This window comes from Nothobranchius furzeri, chromosome 5, assembly GCF_043380555.1.
Source record: "Nothobranchius furzeri strain GRZ-AD chromosome 5, NfurGRZ-RIMD1, whole genome shotgun sequence".
NCBI lineage: Eukaryota > Metazoa > Chordata > Actinopteri > Cyprinodontiformes > Nothobranchiidae > Nothobranchius > Nothobranchius furzeri.
This window is the reverse complement of record NC_091745.1, coordinates 77373714-77392873: the sequence shown is the minus strand read 5'-3', so window position 1 is coordinate 77392873 and position 19160 is coordinate 77373714. Positions and strand designations below refer to the sequence as shown.

Genomic DNA, 19160 nt, shown 5'->3' with positions numbered 1-19160 from the left:
GTTTTTGGTGTGTTCTTACCGTGTTTAGTTTCTAATTCCATTTTTGGTTCTTTTTAAAACACAGGAAAGGTTTTTCTTTACCTTGCTAACGTTTCGTTTGCCGACTGGTCAGCTCTGAGGATGTTTTGCAGTCGGCAAACAAAACGTTAGCAAGGTAAAGAAAAACCTTTCCTGTGTTGTAAAAAGAACCAAAAATGGATTTAACGTGTTTTTATTTATTCACAAGAAGACTGTTTGTTTTTGACTATGTGTCACAATGGCCTGCCAAAAGTCCCGGTGCTCCCAGTGGGACGGTAGAAGAACGGATGACGTCACTAGTATCCGTCTGCTTCTGTCCAATAGGAGGCGGCGAAAGGAACGCAGCTTGAGCTTTTTACCTCGAAACGCCATCTTATTTAGTCAGGGATTTAAACAAGAGAGAACAGGGGAAAGCAGGCGGAGACATAGAAAAATATAATTTTATTTATAATTTAGTATTCCTACAGTTGTGGGGCAACATTGTAAATGGTTTTAGGTGTTTATGAGGAAAAGTGAGAGCGCACCGGGAAGTCTGCTTTGGTTGGCTTGAAGCTAGCCCGAGAGAGGGAGGAGGATTTGAGTTTTTTCTACTGGAAGAAGTTATTTGTTTATGTTATTCAACACGGACATGTCCTCTTCAAATCCAGGTAAGAAGTAAAATAAGTCACCGTGGTATTTTAGCTAATTTCATGTTGTTAATAAGTTATAACTTATTTATTAGACTTTTATTTACGCTGACACTTTGTCTACGGTAGCGTGACAGCATCAGCTAAGTTAGCTTAGCAGCAAAGCTAACTTGAGCAAACCTGGATGGTATTGCATAAGATGCTAGCTAGCTTTTGGCTAAAAAAGTAACAGTTTTTGTACTTTGAAGTTTTCCTCTAGTGGCTATACTTATACGAGCAACAGGACGAAGTTGAGAAACTAAATAAAAGTCGGACTGACTGTCACGCAGAGCTCGATTAACTCGGTCCAGATGTCTGTTTTGGGGTCATGTTACTCGCCTGTAGCTCTGAGGCTAACTCTGCATTGTTATTATTCTAACTACAAACTTTCACTGGAGCTGACTTAATGCCACGGGCGTTGATTGTGTGGGAACGTTATAAATATTAAAGTAATTTGTACTTTCAAGTCCAGGATCCGTTGAGCGGTTTAGTTTCTTTTTCAACGCTTCAGACACAAAAGGAAATTACTTGTCACCTCGCTGTTTCCGTTCCTGTGTTAATGACAGACCTAACTGACCCTAATCTGGGTTTGGGAGCGAGTGGTCAGTCGAGTGGCGGAGCTGTGGCACCAAAAGTGACCAACAAAAGACGAGCAGCGTAAGCGTGCCACTTGTGATGTCACACATCAGTAATATATGGAGTTTCATTGTTTACGTTTCTTTTTTAAGTGTCGTACTCTTTTTCTTCCCGCTTGGCGTTGCAGGACAAACTTTGATGAGGAGGAGGATGAAGGAAACAAGATGATGAGGTATTTGTTTCTGCACGAGCTTCTCTCTCCTACTGGGAAGAGCATGGGTTGACAATAATGGCAAAGTTGGATTCAGAATGAAGCTTTTCAACCCCCTCAGGGCTAAGTGGTTTCCCACCAGCAGTGGTTAAAACACTTTAAAAGCAGAATAGAATAGAGTAGTCCTTCAATAATAATAATAATACATTTTATTTAAAAGCGCCTTTCTGGTCACTCAAGGACACCGTACAGAATAAAAACACAAATCATTCAGTAAGTAAACATACGTAAACATGAACAAACAAGGCACTCTAAAATTCAAAGCTGATATGTGGTTATGAAGAGGTGAGTTTAAAGTTGTTTTTTGAATTCTGTGAATGAGTTAATGTTCTTGATGAGAGGGGGAAGGGAGTTCCAGAGTTTGGGAGCAGCGCAGCTGAAGGCTGTACTCATGGTGCTGAGACGAAAGGAGGGCACAGAGAGATGAATGGAGGAGGAGGACCTGAGGGAACGGGAGGAGGTGAACGAGATCTGTGAGGTAGTGAGGGGCGAGGTTATGGATGGCCTTGAAGGTGAGAAGGAGAATCTTGTAGTTAATCCTGGTGGGCACTGGTAGCCAATGGAGTTGTTTGAGGATGGGGGTGATGTGATGAGAGATGGGAGTTTTAGTGACGATGCGTGTTAATGTCACTAACAGAATAAAACGTGGAAAATATGATAAAAACTGCATTAAAAAAGGTGCAAAAACACAGCATTATAATGAGGTAAAAACACGATGAAAACATTCAGCGTTCTGCCGTGATCAGTCTGGCCCTGAATGGGTCTTGTGTTCATCAGCAAGGGCAATCTAGTAATCCCCAACAATCTGTTTATGTTTTACAAAATAATAATCCCAACCAGCAGTTTGTGTGTGTGTGTGTGTGTGTGTGTGTGTGTGTGTGTGTGTGTGTGTGTGTGTGTGTGTGTGTGTGTGTGTGTGTGTGTGTGTAACACGTACGTGTTTGAATTGTCTGGCCTGCTGCGATAACTTTGTTTTTGCGTCTCTTGTCAGGTTCGATGATGAAACTGGAGGCTCCAGCAATGAAAAGGAGCGTTTTGCCAGGTAGGAGTCACTGAGGCGCAGGAACGTTATAATTCTGTGCTTTTCTTTCTTTCTTTAGTCATTTTTTGGGGTCGATAGTAGACAGTCTTTTTTTTTTTTTTGGGGTAGCCTTCGGGCCTGTTTTCATTAGAAGGCTGGTTTCATTTCCAGGTTTTTGGAAGAAGATCAGAGTTTTGCAGATAAGGAAAAACTAGCCAGGTACAGCATGTAGCACCAAGGAAGATGACCTCTTTTGTCTTGTGTCCACATCGATACTGAATGCAACGAATCAAATCCTGTCCTATCCACCGAGATCCCGGCACATTTCGTTGTGACGGCACAAAGATACTGATGCGTGTCTGTTCTGGTGCTTGTTGGAGAGGCCGCTGGTCGTCTCCGCCTGCTGTTGTGTTATGTGTCACTAACAGCACAGCTCCGCGTGAGTCTGGGATCCCTTCCACTCTAGTAATCCCTCCGTCTCAACCGAAGCATCTCCTTTAATCACTTTCTCTTTTGTCACCCAGTCCTGTTTCTAAAGACCAGACGGTCTTCCTTGGAGGATCACTGACCTCACATGATCGTTTTTATGCATCCTTTACTTCTCTAACCCTTTCTCGGTCTGAGCTCTCCTTCCTGTTGTTAACTCTGAGCCTCGTGTCTCCCGACACCCTTCTTTTCTCTCCCGCCCTTGTTTCCTCGTTCCAGGGAGAATCACAGCGAGATCGAGCGGCGGAGGCGGAACAAAATGACTGCCTACATCACAGAGCTGTCGGATATGGTGCCGTCGTGCAGCGCTCTGGCGCGCAAACCAGACAAACTCACCATCCTGCGCATGGCCGTGTCCCACATGAAGTCCCTGAGAGGAACCGGTAACACCAACGCCGACGGCTCGTACAGACCTTCCTTTCTCACCGATCAGGTACTACTCAGTGTTGAGACCACATGTTTAATTTTTACCAGTAGATTTGAGTTCTGACGAGGGCTGAACGATTTTGGAAAATAATCTAATTGCGATTTTTTCTTCTTCAATATTGCGATTTAATTCACAATTATTTCCTCAAGGGGCTTTTCTCATTTTTCAACTAACGGAAGCAAAAAAAAAAAAGATCTATTTAACTTGTACTGAATATAAACAAGTTCATATATCAACAAGTTTATTTGTCTACACATGCATGAACACTCACAAGTAAAGACAACATCTTGTATTTGAAGGTGCAATGCTTTGCAGCCAGGAGCACGTCCCTTGAAGGAGAATAGAGCCCTTTTCAGATTGACGTTCTGGAATATGTGCGGACGATTCAGTCCGGTTTTTAACCAGAACTGTTTTCAGACACACCACTTTTGTACCTGAACTTGTCCTTTCGGTTGCCTTCACACAGCAGGGAAAAGTTCCAGATGTCTGAGGGAGAGGGGGTGGGAAGGCTGTACCCAGATAGTGCGGCGGACGTACATGCGTCATTTACCCAAACAAAGCTATTCAGGCAAACATGGCCGACGAAGAGATAGAATTCCTCTCACTGATCGGACTTATGTTAAGCATAGTTCTGCGCACACGAAGACGCATGAGAGACCTGGACGATAAAGCTCAATGGTTAATAAAGGAATCACAGAAACGGTGTGAAGTGCTCCATCGCGCGTCTAGGAGACGGTAGCGTAGGAGGTGAGCTGCCATGGTTCACCGCATGCTACAGGAGCGAGCTATCTAGGTGTGCACAGCGTCCCCCAGTCTCTCCCCCTGTCCGGAACTCGACCTCACCAGTCTGAAGCAGCCACCCTGTCCGTGACAAGTCCGGTCTTGTTGCTAGGGGCTTCGTCCGGTTTAATTACAGAGAAGGTTATCCAGATGTTTGTATTCAGACACAAAGGTCTTAAGGACAGAGTCCCGAACATTTCCGTTTTTCATGGCCTGCCTGAAGGGGGCTTAGGTATTAGCATCAACTGTGAAATTGTATTTGCAGGAAAGAAGTGTGTCCCGTTTACTGAAGTCTTTTGTGTTTAGAGTTTTTGACGTCTTGTCCATGCAGAGCTTCCGTAGTTCAGTTATGTTCACAGCTGCTAGCCAAAACTCTGTGGAGTTGAAGTATAGTGGCGTCACATGACCAGAATGCTCTGCTCGCCATCTCTGGAATTCTCTCCCTCAAGCCATCCGCGACTCTGACTCGTGTCCTCCTTTAAATCTAGACTCAAAACCCACCTGTTTTAGACCGCATACTGCTAGGGTCACCTTTACCAGATTCATTGATTTTATTACCTAGTTTGTATTTTTAGGCTTCTGTGTGTGATTTTTGCTGTTTTTAACTTGGTTTCTTTGTTATTTTATTGTTGTAAAGTGTCCTTGTGTCCCTTGAAAGACGCTTTTAAGTAAAATGCATTAATGTTATTATTATTATTACTAACACCTGCTGAAAAAAATCAGTTTATGCGGCATTTTGTGAAAGTTAATGGTGACAGAGCTAAACGTAGCATCTGTAATGAGATTTGTGTCGCTAAATATGGAACGTTTATAAACCATCACGTCGTTCTTGGCTTTACTTGCGAGCCGAAGCGCGCTCTGCCTTTACCTGCTGACCCAAGTCCACAACTACTCCACTGGAGGTGTCATTCTCATTTTTCTGCCAAAAGGTTTTTTTCTCTAGTTTCTCCTCTTTTTAACACCTAATGTTCGTTAATTTGGTTTGTTTGGGATCTAAATATGTTTTATTTCAGTGTTTTGGAGCAAATGTGTCATATTTCTTACACCAGAATAGATGATTGCTCTTTGCAGGCCATCCGCGGGTCCTATAAAAGTCTTAAATTTGCTTTTCCAAATTTAAGACCCTAAAAACCCGGTTTCCAGGCAATAGCTGGAAATTATAGCTTAAATTTAATTATTTAAAAAAAAAACTTACATGGGCTCACCACTCGTGGGAGGGGCCAAAGGGGTCGGGTGCAGTCTGTGACGGGTGGTAGTCGAGGGCGGGGACCTTGGCGGTCTGATCCTCGGCTACAGAAGCTGGCTCTTGGCACGTGGAATGTCACCTCTCTGGTGGGGAAGGAGCCTGAGTTGGTGTGTGAGGTTGAGAGGTTCCGACTAGATATAGTCGGACTCACCTCAACGCATGGCTCTGGCTCTGGAACCAGTTTCCTTGAGAGGGGCTGGACTTTCTATCACTCTGGAGTTGCTCCCACTGAGAGGCGCCGAGCAGGGGTGGGCATACTAGTTGCCCCCCATCTTGGTGCCTGTACGTTGGGGTTTACCCCAGTGAATGAGAGGGTAGCCTCCCTCCGCCTACGTGTGGGGGGACGGGTTCTGACTGTGGTCTGTGCTTATGCACCAAACTACAGTTCAGACTACCCACCCTTTTTGGAGACCTTGGAGGCGGTGCTGGAGAGCGCTCCTTCCGGTGACTCCCTCGTTCTGCTATGGGACTTTAACGCTCACGTGGGCAACAACAGTGAGACCTGGAGAGGTGTGGTTGGGAGGAACGGCCCCCCTGATCTGAAATCGAGTGGTGTTTTGTTATTGGACGTCTGTGGCAGTCATGGATTGTCCATAATGAACACCATGTTCGGACATAAAGGTGTCTATATGTGCTCTTGGCACCAGGATACCTTAGGCCGCAGCTCGATGATCGACTTTGTTGTTGTTTCATCTGACCTGCGGCTGCAGGTCTTGGACACTCGGGTGAAGAGAGGGGCGGAGCTGTTAACTGACCACTACCTGGTGGTGAGTTGGATCAGATGGTGGGGAGGATGCCGGTCAGACCAGGCAGGCCCAAACGTATCGCGAGGGTCTGCTGGGAACGTCTGGCAGAGTCTCCTGTCAGAAGGAGCTTCAATTCCCACCTCCGACAGAACTTCCAAAATTTTCCGGGGGAGGCGGGGGACATTGAGTCTGGATGGACCCTGTTCCATGCCTCCATTGTTGAGGTGGCCAACTGGAGCTGTGGTCGCAGGATTGTCGGTGCCTGTTGTGTTGGCAACCCCCGAACCCGCTGGTGGACACCAGTGGTTAGGTATGCTGTTAAGCTGAAGAAAGAGTCCTATCGGGTCTTTTTGGCCTGTGGGACTCCAGAGGCAGCTGACGGGTACCGGCAGTCCAAGCGGAACGCGGCTCGGGTGGTCGCCAAGGCAAAAACTCAGGCGTGGGAGGAGTTCGGTGAGACCATGGAGCAAGACTTCCGTACAGCTTCGAGGAGGGGGGGGTTACTCCGGGAGTATGGGGTACCAGGCCCTCTGATGCGGGCTGTTAGGTTCTTGTATGACCGGTGTCAGAGCTCGGTCCACATTGCCGGCAGTAAGTCGGGCTTGTTCCCAGTGAGAGTTGGACTCCCCCAAGGCTGCCCTTTGTCACCGATTCTGTTCATAACCTTTATGGGTTTTTTTATCTTGGGGTTTTACTACTGTACAGCGCTTTGGTCAGCTGTCATGCTGTTTTTAAATGTGCTTTAAAAATAAACTTGGTATGGTATGGTACGACTCACCGACTCCACGGTGGTTTTTCTCCTCAGGAACTGAAGCACCTCATCCTGGAAGCAGCTGACGGTTTCCTGTTCGTGGTGTCGTGTGAAACGGGCCGTGTTGTTTACGTCTCCGACTCGGTCACGCCAGTCCTCAATCAGCTACAGTCTGACTGGCTCGGCTCGTCGCTCTATGATCAGCTCCACCCGGACGACACGGAAAAGCTCAGGGAGCAGCTCTCCACTTCAGAGGGCAGTAGCACAGGTAGAACACGACACATTGTTAAAAACACGTCTGAAGTATTTTTCTGTGTAAAAGTACGGTTGCTGTCACGCCTGTCGAATACCGCTTCCTAGTTGGCCTTTGTTTGGAAAAGTAGTCCTTATTTTCCAGGATGGATGCAGCAAAGGCAGCTCAGTTATAGCGTAAACCTTTACAACCCACCCCCATCTTTTGACTAGCAGTTAGCTCATCAATCTGAACTCTTGCATTTTTAGACAGGAAGCTATCTGCAACTAGCCTGGCCTGCCAGACTCGTGCTCTGTTTAATTCTGCACAGTGGTAACTCGCAGGCAGAGAGGCACTTGAGGGGCGGGACTAAGCAGCTCAAAAGTAACCAATCAGAAAAAAGACGGAAATCCCGACTGTACCGCACAACGCTGTAGTTTTCTAGCTGTAGTAAAAAATGGCGCCTGGCGACAGCACAAACATCTTTCTTTAGAAGAAAGACTTTTAGCGCTTCTACTTGTTGTTTTAAAGACGTGTCCCAAGTCATTTAGACCAGAGGAAAGAGGCGCGGCGAACTCCACTTCAGTCGCCATGTTTGTGACAAACTCGGCGTTACGGTGTGTGACGTACGCTGCTCAGCGTTGATTGGCTCGGTTAGAATTCTCAGGGGGCGGGGCTATTTGAATAGGAGAGTTCCCAGACCCTTTCTCTGGAGTCTGGCAGGCCAGGCTACCCTGCAACCAGAGAGGTATAATTTATTTAAATATAACTTTCACACAGAAACGAACTTCAAAACGGTCGACTAATTAAACCCGCCGCCTGAATCAGGGTGTTTTTGCTTTCAAAGGGAGGATGTTGGACTTGAAGACCGGAACGGTGAAGAAGGAGAGCCAGCAGCCAGCCCGAATGGGCATGGGAGCCCGGCGGTCGTTTATCTGCAGGATGAGGTGAGGCGATCCCTTTGAGGTGTTCTTTATAAAGAAAGGTGCGCCGGGATGACAGAGCGGTGTGTGCTCGTCTTTGTGCAGATGTGGGACGTGTCCGGTGGAACCGATGTCCATGAATAGACTCGGCTTTCTCCGCAGCAGAAACGGGTAACAAGACAAACGTCCGTTTCTTAGTTCGTTTAAACCTGTAGAGAAAAATAGGTTTAAACTGCATTCGTATTTCTTGTCATCAGGAGTGTTTTAGGAACACCCAAGGAAGGGGAGCCTCGCTACGTCGTGGTCCACTGTACCGGGTACATCAAGTCCTGGCCTCCCGCAGGTTAAAACCAAAGTTTAACAGTGCAGACGTTTATTTTCTACCCCAGAACATAAACAATATACATATATTTGTACCTTTTTTTGGTATTTCAGGTGTATCGTTAACCGACGGTGAGGCAGACAACAATCAGGGGAGTCGCTACTGTCTGGTCGCTATTGGGAGGTTACAGGTAAATACGATGCATCTGCTGCAGAAGAAGGGCGGGGCATGCTGTATAACTTATTCTCACGCTTGTTCTCCAGGTTACCTGTTGCCAAGGTGACACGGAACTCAACAGCATCAGCGTGCCAGTTGAGTTCATCTCCCGCCACAACTCCCACGGCTTGTTTACCTTCGTGGACCACCGCTGCATGGCCTCCACTGGCTACCAACCCCAGGTGAGCGCAGCTGAGCTCGGCTACATAACGAACCAGTAAAAGGAAAGTTGTTACAGTTGTGATGGCGGTTGTGTGTCGCAGGATTTACTGGGAAAGAATATTATCGAGTTCGCCCACCCAGAAGACCAGGGTCTGCTGAGAGACAGCTTCCAGCAGGTAGATGGTGTTTACTTTTATTTATTTACTCATTCAATTATTTGCTTACTTGATATTTCTGTGAGCCGCGGGATACAACGGTGAATATTTGAAGCTCTTGTCGCCGCTTTTGTGCCCCCAGGTGGTGAAAATGAAGGGCCAGGTTCTCTCCGTGATGTTCCGCTTCCGCTCCAAATCGAGAGAATGGATCCTGATGAGGACGAGTTCCTTCACGTTCCAGAACCCCTTCTCGGAGGAGATTGAATACATCATCTGCACCAACGTCAATGTCAAGTGAGGACCACACGTCACACAATGACAGTCAGAGTGATGGAATGTGGCAGCTGTGAAGCATCCCCTTAAACCTCAGCATGTTTTCATTAAACACCCTGATCACATTCTCCTCTCCATCAATGGTTGCGTGGCTGTAGAAACTCAACCCAGGATCCCCCTACTCCCATCTCCTCCCCCCCAGGGGCCACCATGCCCCTGGGTCAGGGCAGCCCAGGGCAGATAGCCACCAGGTGAGACCAGAGCTGAGAGGACGGAAAGTCCTGCTGCTTCAGAGATCAGGGCTGCTGCTTCTGGGGTTTGTTTACAGGAGCCCCTCTGAGTTCGCTTGCTTGTATTTATTTGGGGGGCAACTCCTCTTTCTCCACTTGTGCTGAGTGTTAGAAACAAAAGCATGTTTTTGTTTTTCTAAACAGCAGCTTTGTCTTTAACAGACTTTTCCTCTCCTGAACTGTTGCCATGGTGACCGGTGGCGGGTTGCGTGCCGTGTTCAGGGATTTCTCACTCATCCGTGGGGGAAACGGCCGGGAGGACAATTAAAACTCTTTGTGTTGGTTTGCCTTTGCAGGCAGCTGCAGCAGCAGCAGCAGGCGGACATGGGCGGAGACGGACCGAGAGACGGGCTTTACGAGGATCCCGTCTCGCTTTCACAGGTCAGGCCTGCCGCACACGTGCACGCACGCATTAGCTTTAGTCGCCGAAGAGGGCATTAAAAACAAAACTGTTGCTGCGTCCAAGCCGACTTTCAAGACTCCCTTCGGTTTGGCGGAGCACACTCATCTAACAACACTGTCCTGACTTGTGTAACGTGGATGTTTGAGATCAGCTCTGAGCTGCCCGTGCTCCGTCCGTTTGAACCGGATCAAAGGAGAACGGCTGAATAAACAAGCAAACGGCTCGACGGCGCTACCCCGCAGACCCTAATCACAACAAACGACCCACAGCGCTTCTGGGGGGGGGTCGTTGGACTGAGTTACTATCACATGTGCAGAGTTGTGCACACACACACACACACACACACACACACACACACACACACACACACACACACACACACACACACACACACACACACACACACTAGTAATCATTAAAAGGAACCCCGACCATTAAGTGAAGCGCTAAATCATAAACTTTGCTGTCATAAGTAAAACCGTGGCACAATAACAAGCCAATGTTTTCCTTCAAAATAATATTTAAGTAAAATCTGTTTAGCAGGGAGCCACCATTGTTATTTACTTCCCAAGCATTCTGGGTGGTGACGTCACATGGCTGCACCGAGGGTCGTCACGGTGTGAAAATGTCACCTCACGGTTATTGTGACCAAAATTATCACGGTTTTCTGTATTATCGCGGTATTTTTTTAAACGTGTTACATTTTCAGACAACTACATAAACCCTGTATGTCAGGAAAATATTGTCCTCGGTTTGTGTCCTTCCAGTGAGCTTTGCAGATGTGGGAAAATGTCATCAGGCAGTAATCATTGTTAAATTCATAATTATTCTCGGAGAGAGACCAACTCTTATCTGTCCCTGGGAGCCCCGTAATGCATAGCGTCATTTCAACATGGCGGTGTCCGCGACACGGTTTATATGCAGGTAGCGGCGCTGCGGCTGCTTTATATAGCGACTCGTTGCGTTCTCCCTCAACCCAAATCCTCGGATCACGCATTTTAGCTAAAACGCTAACGTTAGCTTGCCTTGCGTTGACTGCAGAGTTGTGGGTGATGGTCACGCAGATGTGTCATGAGATTTGAAGCGTTGCTGCCTTTCACAGACACTTTTTCTGCACGTGCTGCAAACAGGATAGCCGTCTTCTATCAGCTGTCCCTCGGCATTCATCCGAAACATGCCCGTACTTCCCACTTTGTCTTCTTTGAGGGATAATAAATGTCCTGAGGGCTGCCGTCTCCTCCTTTGGTCATTATTTCAGCTTTAGCTTCAAGGAAGTTTTGGTTGTAAACAACAAAGTGCGCATGTGCCGCCGGCAACCTCAGCAGATGATACGGTGGCTGGTAAGGGTCACCGCGCCTACACCGCAGCCACGGTAACCCACCGAGATAATATATGTTTTAAAAAAACAAGACGGTTATTATTATTGTCAACTTTTTTTTACCGGGGTTTAATGCTACACCGGTTACCGTGACAACCCTAGTTACTCCGCTAGTCTGCTTCACACGGCGGACAGCGCAGCTCCGGTTCAGCCTTTCCAGTTTGAACCTGAGAGGAAAGAGGGTAGCGAGGAAGAAAATGAAGACCAGAGACGCGAGGATGTGAGAGTAGGGCTCAGTACCTCAAAGGCATGCCTGAGCCGACGGAGAGCAGCAGCAGCTATCCACGGTGTTACTGGAACACAAAATAAAACTACCTTCCTTTACGTTATCACAGATACTCCGTGCATCACTGTGCACCAAAACTTTAAGGCAGTTTGCCTCAATAAAGTTTCTCTTTGGGCAGCGCTTGTAAGCCTCCACGACCGGGTTAGTGCAGGTGCAAGAAGTCAAAGACAGCAACGACACTTTGAAAATCACAAGTTCAGTGGACCGTGTGTCTCTTTCACCTTACTGTTTCATGAATATGAATGTATATCCATTGCTGTAGTCTACATTTAAAATTTTTTAGGCCTTACAGGTATGCTTCATATCACCAGTTTACCTGGCTGGCTAGGGAGACGAATACGCAGTCATCCCATCCTGTGCCGTTAACATGAGGATGGTCTCTCCTGAACCAAGTGGCACATTTACAGGGTTTGACTCGGCAGATGTTCACGACCAGGTAGATGAGGCGTGGACACGTATAGTTCAGTTTAATGTTTTATTCTACCATGTCATCAATATCTTGACAAGTCAGAACTTCAGACTAAACACTATATTAGAAATGGGCAGTACAGCAGAACATAGCAGATTGATTTTATTTTCACATTAAACTACAAACAGAAGTGTCCTTAAAATGTGTTTCCACTGGTAATTCATGCATCCAATCTGTTCATAATAACACTTAATGATACTCCGTTTTTAAACTAATATGAGTGTCCCGGCCTCGCTGAGCACCGCTTCAGCTGACAACAACGCAGCTTTACGGGTAGCTAAACACCATCATTCGTCTGCAAGAAGCACTTTCTTTTAGCAGGGTTTACTGAGGTACGTGTAAAACTCGTCGTCGTCTTCCTCCGCTTATCCGGGTCCGGGTCGCAGGGGCAGCATCCCGACTAGGGAGCTCCAGACCGTCCTCTCCCCGGCCACCTCCACCAGCTCCTCCGGCAGGACCCCAAGGCGTTCCCGGACCAGATTGGAGATGTAACCTCTCCAACGTGTCCTGGGTCGACCCGGGGGCCTCCTGCCGGCAGGACATGCCCGAAACACCTCCCCAGGGAGGCGTCCAGGCGGCATCCTGACCAGATGCCCAAACCACCTCAACTGACTCCTTTCGATCCAGAGGAGCAGCGGTTCTACTCCGAGTCCCTCCCGAATGTCCGAGCTCCTCACCCTATCTCTAAGGCTGAGCCCGGCCACCCTACGGAGGAAACTCATTTGGGCCGCTTGTATCCGCGATCTCGTTCTTTCGGTCATTACCCAAAGCTCATGACCATAGGTGAGGATTGGGACGTAGATCGACCGGTAAATCGAGAGCCTGGCTTTCTGGCTCAGCTCCCTCTTCCCCACGACAGATCGGCTCAGCGTCCGCATCACTGCAGACGCCGAACCAATCCGCCTGTCGATCTCCCCGATCCCTCCTACCCTCACTCGTGAACAAGACCCCGAGATACTTAAACTCCTCCACGTGTGAAACTGAAAAACATAAAATATAGAAACACAATCACTTTACATGAAGTTAAAAGATTACAAATTCAACACAAAATGTAGAAAGCAGTCTTAAACTAACGTAATTAAACAGAAGAAACGCATTCTACTTACAGACGATGCCGTTTTAGGCTTAACTGAAAAGAAAGGCAGTGTGTCACTGAAGGAAATTCAGATGAGCCACAGAGCTGCGTGTGTAAACGGGACGGTAGTTGAAACTACAGCTGACTTTATTTGCCAAATGCAGGAAAAACCAAAGTGTCTGACGGCTGCAGAACCAAAAGTGTCTGACGGCTGCAGAACCAGAGATCGCAGGTCGGCGCCTGCGCCGTCTCTAGTAGAAGCGTGAGCCTGCAGCAACAGCAGACGTAAATCGGTGGTCTCCAGCTCTGCAGCTGTACCTTTGTCTTCGGCGAATCGGCCCGGCCGAAAACGGTTTATGATTGGTCAATCCTCGTGCACATGTGCAGATTATCGTTCTCTCCTTACTCCCGGAAGAACGGTTCAGTGCAGATGGTTTCTTTGTTGCTAATCTGTGGGGAATATCTACAAGAAAGTTCTACAGAAAGTAGCAACGGGTCCTGACAATTGTCGCTAGGTTTGTCGCTAGGTTTGTCGCTAGGCGCTTTTGGGGAAAAAAGTCGTTGAGGGGGGTCAAAAAGTCGTCAGGAGCAGCGACAAAGTCGCTGAGTTGGCAACACTGGGTTTTGACCAGAGCACGTTGACTAACTTCCTGGTTTGCCTTGTAATACCTAGTGTCCCCACTAGATGACCTCGTTTCACTCTCTTTCTCAACTGCGTTAAAATTAAACTGATAACACAATGAACGCTGGCATTGTTACAATAATAAAGTGAAGAAGCGTAGCCAAAATGAACATCGTTTAACATGCTTCCCAGATCTCGTATTTCATCTTTTTCAGCCCCATTGACCTCCCGTTTGTCAGTTTCTTTGATGTTTTCCGTAATGATCTTCTTGTGAGGAAAGCTGTGGACGCTTTCGACTGGAAATCACAACCAGAAGTAGCTCGGCGTGTCATTGTAACCCTTCTTTGTAACAGCTAAGCTAAATGCAAACGCCAAATCTAAAGTCGTCATCCCACAATGCCTTGCGTGCTCGAAAGCATGGCTGTCCCCATACCTCAAAAATAGTATCCAAACAGCTAAGACTGTGTGAATAAAAACACTTTTGGAGATGATAACTGTTTTCATGCAGCGGAGATTCTTTGTGACATCTTTAGAGCAACATCTTTATTTTCAGAGGTCCTTTTAAGGTCGGGCGGTTGGGCGAGTGATTCGCCCATCTGTCACTGCGTTTTCATGTGCCTAATTTCCTCAATCCGATTGAAATCTTGGTTGATCGGAATTTCCGAATCTCTGTTCACATGGACACGAACTGAAATGATCCGATCATGCCGTGCGTACATATGCACCAAGCATTTAATCCGATTAAATAGGTTGAGCATGCGCAGAGTTGCCTTTCACGAAAGAAAAATTGTAAACAAACGCCATGAAACGAAAAGAAAAATGTAAAAACAGAAATAACTATTCTTCCTGCTTTCCTGATCCATTTATTCAATTTAATATTTTTATTTAGCTCATAGAAGTTACGTTTTCTTCAGTGAATAACTGCAGATCTATGCTTTGCTGCATTTTATTGTTGATTAAAATAAGGGAGGGTTATGTCTGCCTCTTGATCAGCTGGTCCGCAGGTCTGAATTGACAGCTGTTGCGCTGCGCTGCGGGACGGGGGGGGGGGGGGGGGGGGGGGGGGGGGTTAGGCTCATGTTTTATTACTGAGCTCTGTTGTGGCTTATTATTAATAACATGTGACGATCAGCTGAAACTGTTGAGAAAAATCTGTTCAAACAAAATAACAGAAGATGTTCAGAAAGTTTAGAAGCCTGTGTTCATCATTAACGAACCGCATCTCAGGTCATCTGCGTTTACGTGCTTCTAACACGGACTTTACTGTCGTCCAGAGTATTTAACCGAGGACGTTTTCCTACCCAACATCAGCCTCCAGTCAGGTCTGTAAAACCCAGATTATCCTGTGTTCTTTACAAGCGTGTCTCCATCACCTGCTGCAGAAGCTGCTGTGTTCAAAGCTGACAGAAACGGGGATCTGTGCGCTGCAACCCCCACGATAAACCTGCGTATTTCCAGTAAAGATTTGAACATCTTTGTCGAATGATTTGTGCAATAATCAGATTTTTATTTTACTTCCACAAAATGCAAGTTCTGAATTAAATATTACTGAAACGGGGACGGCTTGTCGTCGGATTTAAAAGCCGCCGCTCATTAATTACGCCGTCATTTTTGAAGTCAGGCAGTCCAAATGACAGCGGAGAGGCCCGCTCGCTGTGCACACATGCGCAGTGGGCATTATTTTACCCCAACAATCCGAATGGCTGTGTACATGCACGTCAATCGGAATGATGAACGGAATAAACCACCTCTCTCAATCGGATTGAAATTTCAATCCGATCGGGCCGAATCGGATCAGAATATTCTGATTGACATGTTTACATGCAGAATTTTCAATCTGAATGGGCATTCAATCCGATTAAATATGCGCATGTAAACGTGGCTTGTGATTGGCCAAGCCCTTTGATCATTTTTTTGTGAGTGATTTTTTTTTTTGCCTATAAATTAGACTCACTCGCCGGAAACTTCCACGTCAGATCAGCAGCACTTGTTCTATGTACGTGTTCGTGTTCCACGTCATTTGAGAGCTAAGATCTTTGTGATTTCAATGATAAAAACCAGTCCTCACTAGAAGTTCCTGACGTATCGTTCTGGTGTTCCTCAGATACCCGTGACTCCAGCAGGACCAGACCAATGCGGCATAGAGAAGACAAAGATCTACCCCGCCACCTATCAAGGACCCAATCAGACCAAAGGCCTCCCCCCCACCTCGGCTCCGTCCCCCCAGATTTACGCCAACAACTTTCCTGCTGGGCGTCCCAGCGAGACTTACAGGTAGGAAGCCTTTTGTGTTTGTATCTACACAATATTGTGTTCCACCTTGAGGGAAATCTGTGTTTTATTTATTTTTTTGCTTTTGACTTTATCGTTCAGTTTGCCAACGCTCTGCTTGTTGTCCCAAAATGTACTTCATGACAATCTGCGGAACAGTTTGTGACTTTCTTCTAAGCGAGAATCAACTATGCTACAACTCTTACCTTATAGAGAACGGAGTTAACCTATGCTAGCTCCGTCGGAGAGTGACATAGACTGCTAACCGCCCCACCCCCGTTGGAGAATCCCAGAACTGCTTACAAACACGCACTCGGCTCAGACGGGGTTAAGGCAGTACTTCCTAGTCCCTGAAATCGAAGCTAGCTCCTTCGCCTCAGGCGTCTGGCCCTGAGCCATATCGTTACAAACTGAAAGCTTGTGAGTTGCTTGAGGCCATCGATGCTGAGCCATAAACACTCGCTACGGAGAAGTGGCTGAGCCCGAGACTCGTCTGCTTCTAGACCCCACAGCAGCTGGCGTAGTTCTGTACCGTTAACCTCACGCTGCAACACTTTAGCCAACAGCAACGGCTTATTCAAAATCAATGTCGTGCACATGTTTAACCTGAAGAGGGCGCCACACAGACTGTTTTAGGCCCTTTACTTAATTTAGAAAAACGATGCCTAAATAATGACTACACCATTCATACGGGTTATCAGCCGCACCTGTTTGCTGTTTCTGTTGATTTTGTGGTCATGCAGCCAGCATGATGACCTAGTTCAGTTTTACTCTTGAAGCCTTTGGCCTGTTCCTGTTACTCAGAGGAAGGTTACAATCACATGGGCTGAAGGAGGAGTTTTGTCCTGTTTTTCTGATCTTGGTGATTCGTGTCAGCTCTAGCTGATGCTTACGTAAGCTGGCAGCTGGTTTGCATGTCTATCAGAACAGGACAGCAGTGGTTCTGTTTTGTGTAAAATTGGCTGATCTGCTTAAACGCTTGTGGGAAACTTGTTTCTGTTTAGTCCTGCTGCAGGTTCTTACATTTACTAGTAAAACTAGGCTATAATAGGAAGATTTAGCATTTGCTGCCACACTTTATTTTTACCCGATAATAACAGGTTAGTTATGTTGGTAAAACCTTATTGTACTTCTAGTTTTTCAGGCAGGAGCCTTCTTTATGAGCTTTTTTAACTTTCGCCAGCAGTTTGTCATGAGCTGCAGATGAAAATGAGCCTCGATGGGCCCGGGCGAGGCCTGAAGGTGCATCGTCTCATTTTCATTATTCTGTCTGCAGGCCCGTCGCTATGACTCCACAGCTGGCTCAGCCGGCACACCCAGCCGGACAGATGCTGACTCAGATGTCCCATCAGAACGGAGCCCCTCAGCCCGTCACCCCGTCCAGCACCAGCAGCCCCCTCCTTGGGGGCCCAGCAGGGAGGTGGCCCGGACCCGGCGTCAGACCACAGTTTAATAACCAGGTGAGTCGACTTTTCTTTTTCTGTCCTTTTCAGAACAGAAGCAAAAGTTTTATAAAATAACTCTGGAAATGTTTGTTTCTTTTCTAGCAGCAGGTGGCGCCTCAGGCAGCAAAGACGATGTCCCCGCAGTTCACTCACCCGGGAGGATTCGGAGCTGGCTCTTCCAGCACGTTTGGCCAGATGCCCACAGGTGCTGCCCCCACCCCCCCCAACGGCACAAACTACCCTCAAATGAATTCCCGTGCCAGCCTCAACACCAACGGCTACGGTAGGCTCAAGTGTTTGGTATCATTATTCCTAATTAGATTACTAGATTACATCAAATAACCGATGATCAGATAGCTCCGCTCTACCGGTTCTCGGACCCCGAGGTTTTAACCGAGAGTGAAATATTTAGCCGAGTTAAACAAGGTTGCATTTATTTTAGTTCAGGGACATTTAACCACTTTTATATATGTAGAGAAGATGTTCTTACATTTAATTAGAAACCATAGAATGTGAAATATCACCTTAATGAATCTTTGAGTAAATTTAACCAGAAGATCGGATCTTTTTATTGCAGGGATTGAGCAACGCTTCGTATCATCTCCAAGAAAGCGAGAGCGTCAGGTTTAAAAAGTGAAAAGATTTATTTCTAAACAAATTAAACAAGACTAACTTTAAACACTATGTGATGATAGACTAAGGTGGAGTAAGACCATCGACATATACATATATGGACAATGGGTTTCCATAGGCTCCAATAACACGTTTTGACCGTGTCACAGGTTCCGTCAAGCCCAGACAATTCCACAAAAGGGAAGAGAGGTGGAGCTGAGGGTGGGGCTGTAAGGCTGGGATCAACTGATGACACCCGGTTGAACTAGCTACAAGCTAACCTGAAGCTAACCCAAAGCTAACGCAGAGGTGGGAGCTAAGCTAACAGAGGTAGCAACCTAGCTACAACCGGAGTTAACTGTGCACAACACCAGAGTTTCTGAGTCAGAGATACGCCGGGCTGACCGCTGGGTAAAACCGGGTGGAACACAGAGGTCTCCGAGACCTCCACAAGCCGGCAGCCGCACAGCAGACAAGTGCTGCTGCGATCTGAGATGCGCAGAGCTGCCGCTGGGGAGAACCGGGTGGAAAGGTTTCCATCCCAGAGCTCCACAAGCTGACAGCCCGCGCAGCAGTCAGGAGCCACGATCAGACAGAGATGCACCGAGCTGCAGGGAGGGGAGAACCGGGTGGAAAACATCGGTCTCCCGAGAGCTCCACAAGCCGAAGTGGGAACCCAGCTCCACCAACATGTTATATTTCAACCCATTTTCTAAAGTGCAGCATTATGTTAAATGCACTGGGTTTTACCCTATTACATTTAAATTTCATGGTTAAACAGTACATGTTAAAATCTAAGCTCAGCTCGGCAGTGACCTAAAATACATAAATATAATTTTACTTACCGAAAAAAATGAAGTGGAGACTCCTTGGACGCCCTATTAGTGCAATTAATGCCACAGCAAGTCATTTTGTCCAACAATTGCACAAATAATATCCAAAAAGAACGCACAAACGCTACAACTAATGGTCTAAGTTGGTAACCGTAACCTCCTAGTTTTTGTCTGGCTTGCAGGGCTAGCAGATTCTCACACGAGGG

At 46.9% G+C, this 19160-nt stretch overlaps 1 protein-coding gene across 7 annotated transcripts in view; it reads left to right on the top strand.

The window, feature by feature from the left end:
• The first annotated feature begins 415 nt into the window (after positions 1-415).
• Positions 416-19160, top strand: part of arnt (aryl hydrocarbon receptor nuclear translocator) — a 20340-nt gene continuing 1595 nt past the window's right edge. The window contains exons 1-19 of one of the 7 annotated variants that reach the window (XM_015950380.3): positions 416-665; positions 1250-1340; positions 1447-1491; positions 2522-2572; positions 2723-2770; positions 3257-3470; positions 7042-7255; positions 8067-8166; positions 8248-8313; positions 8400-8485; positions 8578-8654; positions 8728-8862; positions 8944-9018; positions 9140-9291; positions 9429-9521; positions 9857-9941; positions 15898-16067; positions 17341-17524; positions 17615-17792. In XM_015950380.3, coding sequence (XP_015805866.3) covers positions 629-665; positions 1250-1340; positions 1447-1491; positions 2522-2572; positions 2723-2770; positions 3257-3470; positions 7042-7255; positions 8067-8166; positions 8248-8313; positions 8400-8485; positions 8578-8654; positions 8728-8862; positions 8944-9018; positions 9140-9291; positions 9429-9521; positions 9857-9941; positions 15898-16067; positions 17341-17524; positions 17615-17792 — 2101 coding nt within the window. In that variant the 5' untranslated portion in view covers positions 416-628. Of the gene's footprint in view, positions 666-1249; positions 1341-1446; positions 1492-2521; positions 2573-2722; positions 2771-3256; positions 3471-7041; positions 7256-8066; positions 8167-8247; positions 8314-8399; positions 8486-8577; positions 8655-8727; positions 8863-8943; positions 9019-9139; positions 9292-9428; positions 9522-9856; positions 9942-15897; positions 16068-17340; positions 17525-17611; positions 17793-19160 lie in introns of all 7 variants that reach the window. The other 6 variants (XM_015950378.3, XM_015950381.3, XM_015950382.3 and 3 more) reach the window with 6 other exon arrangements.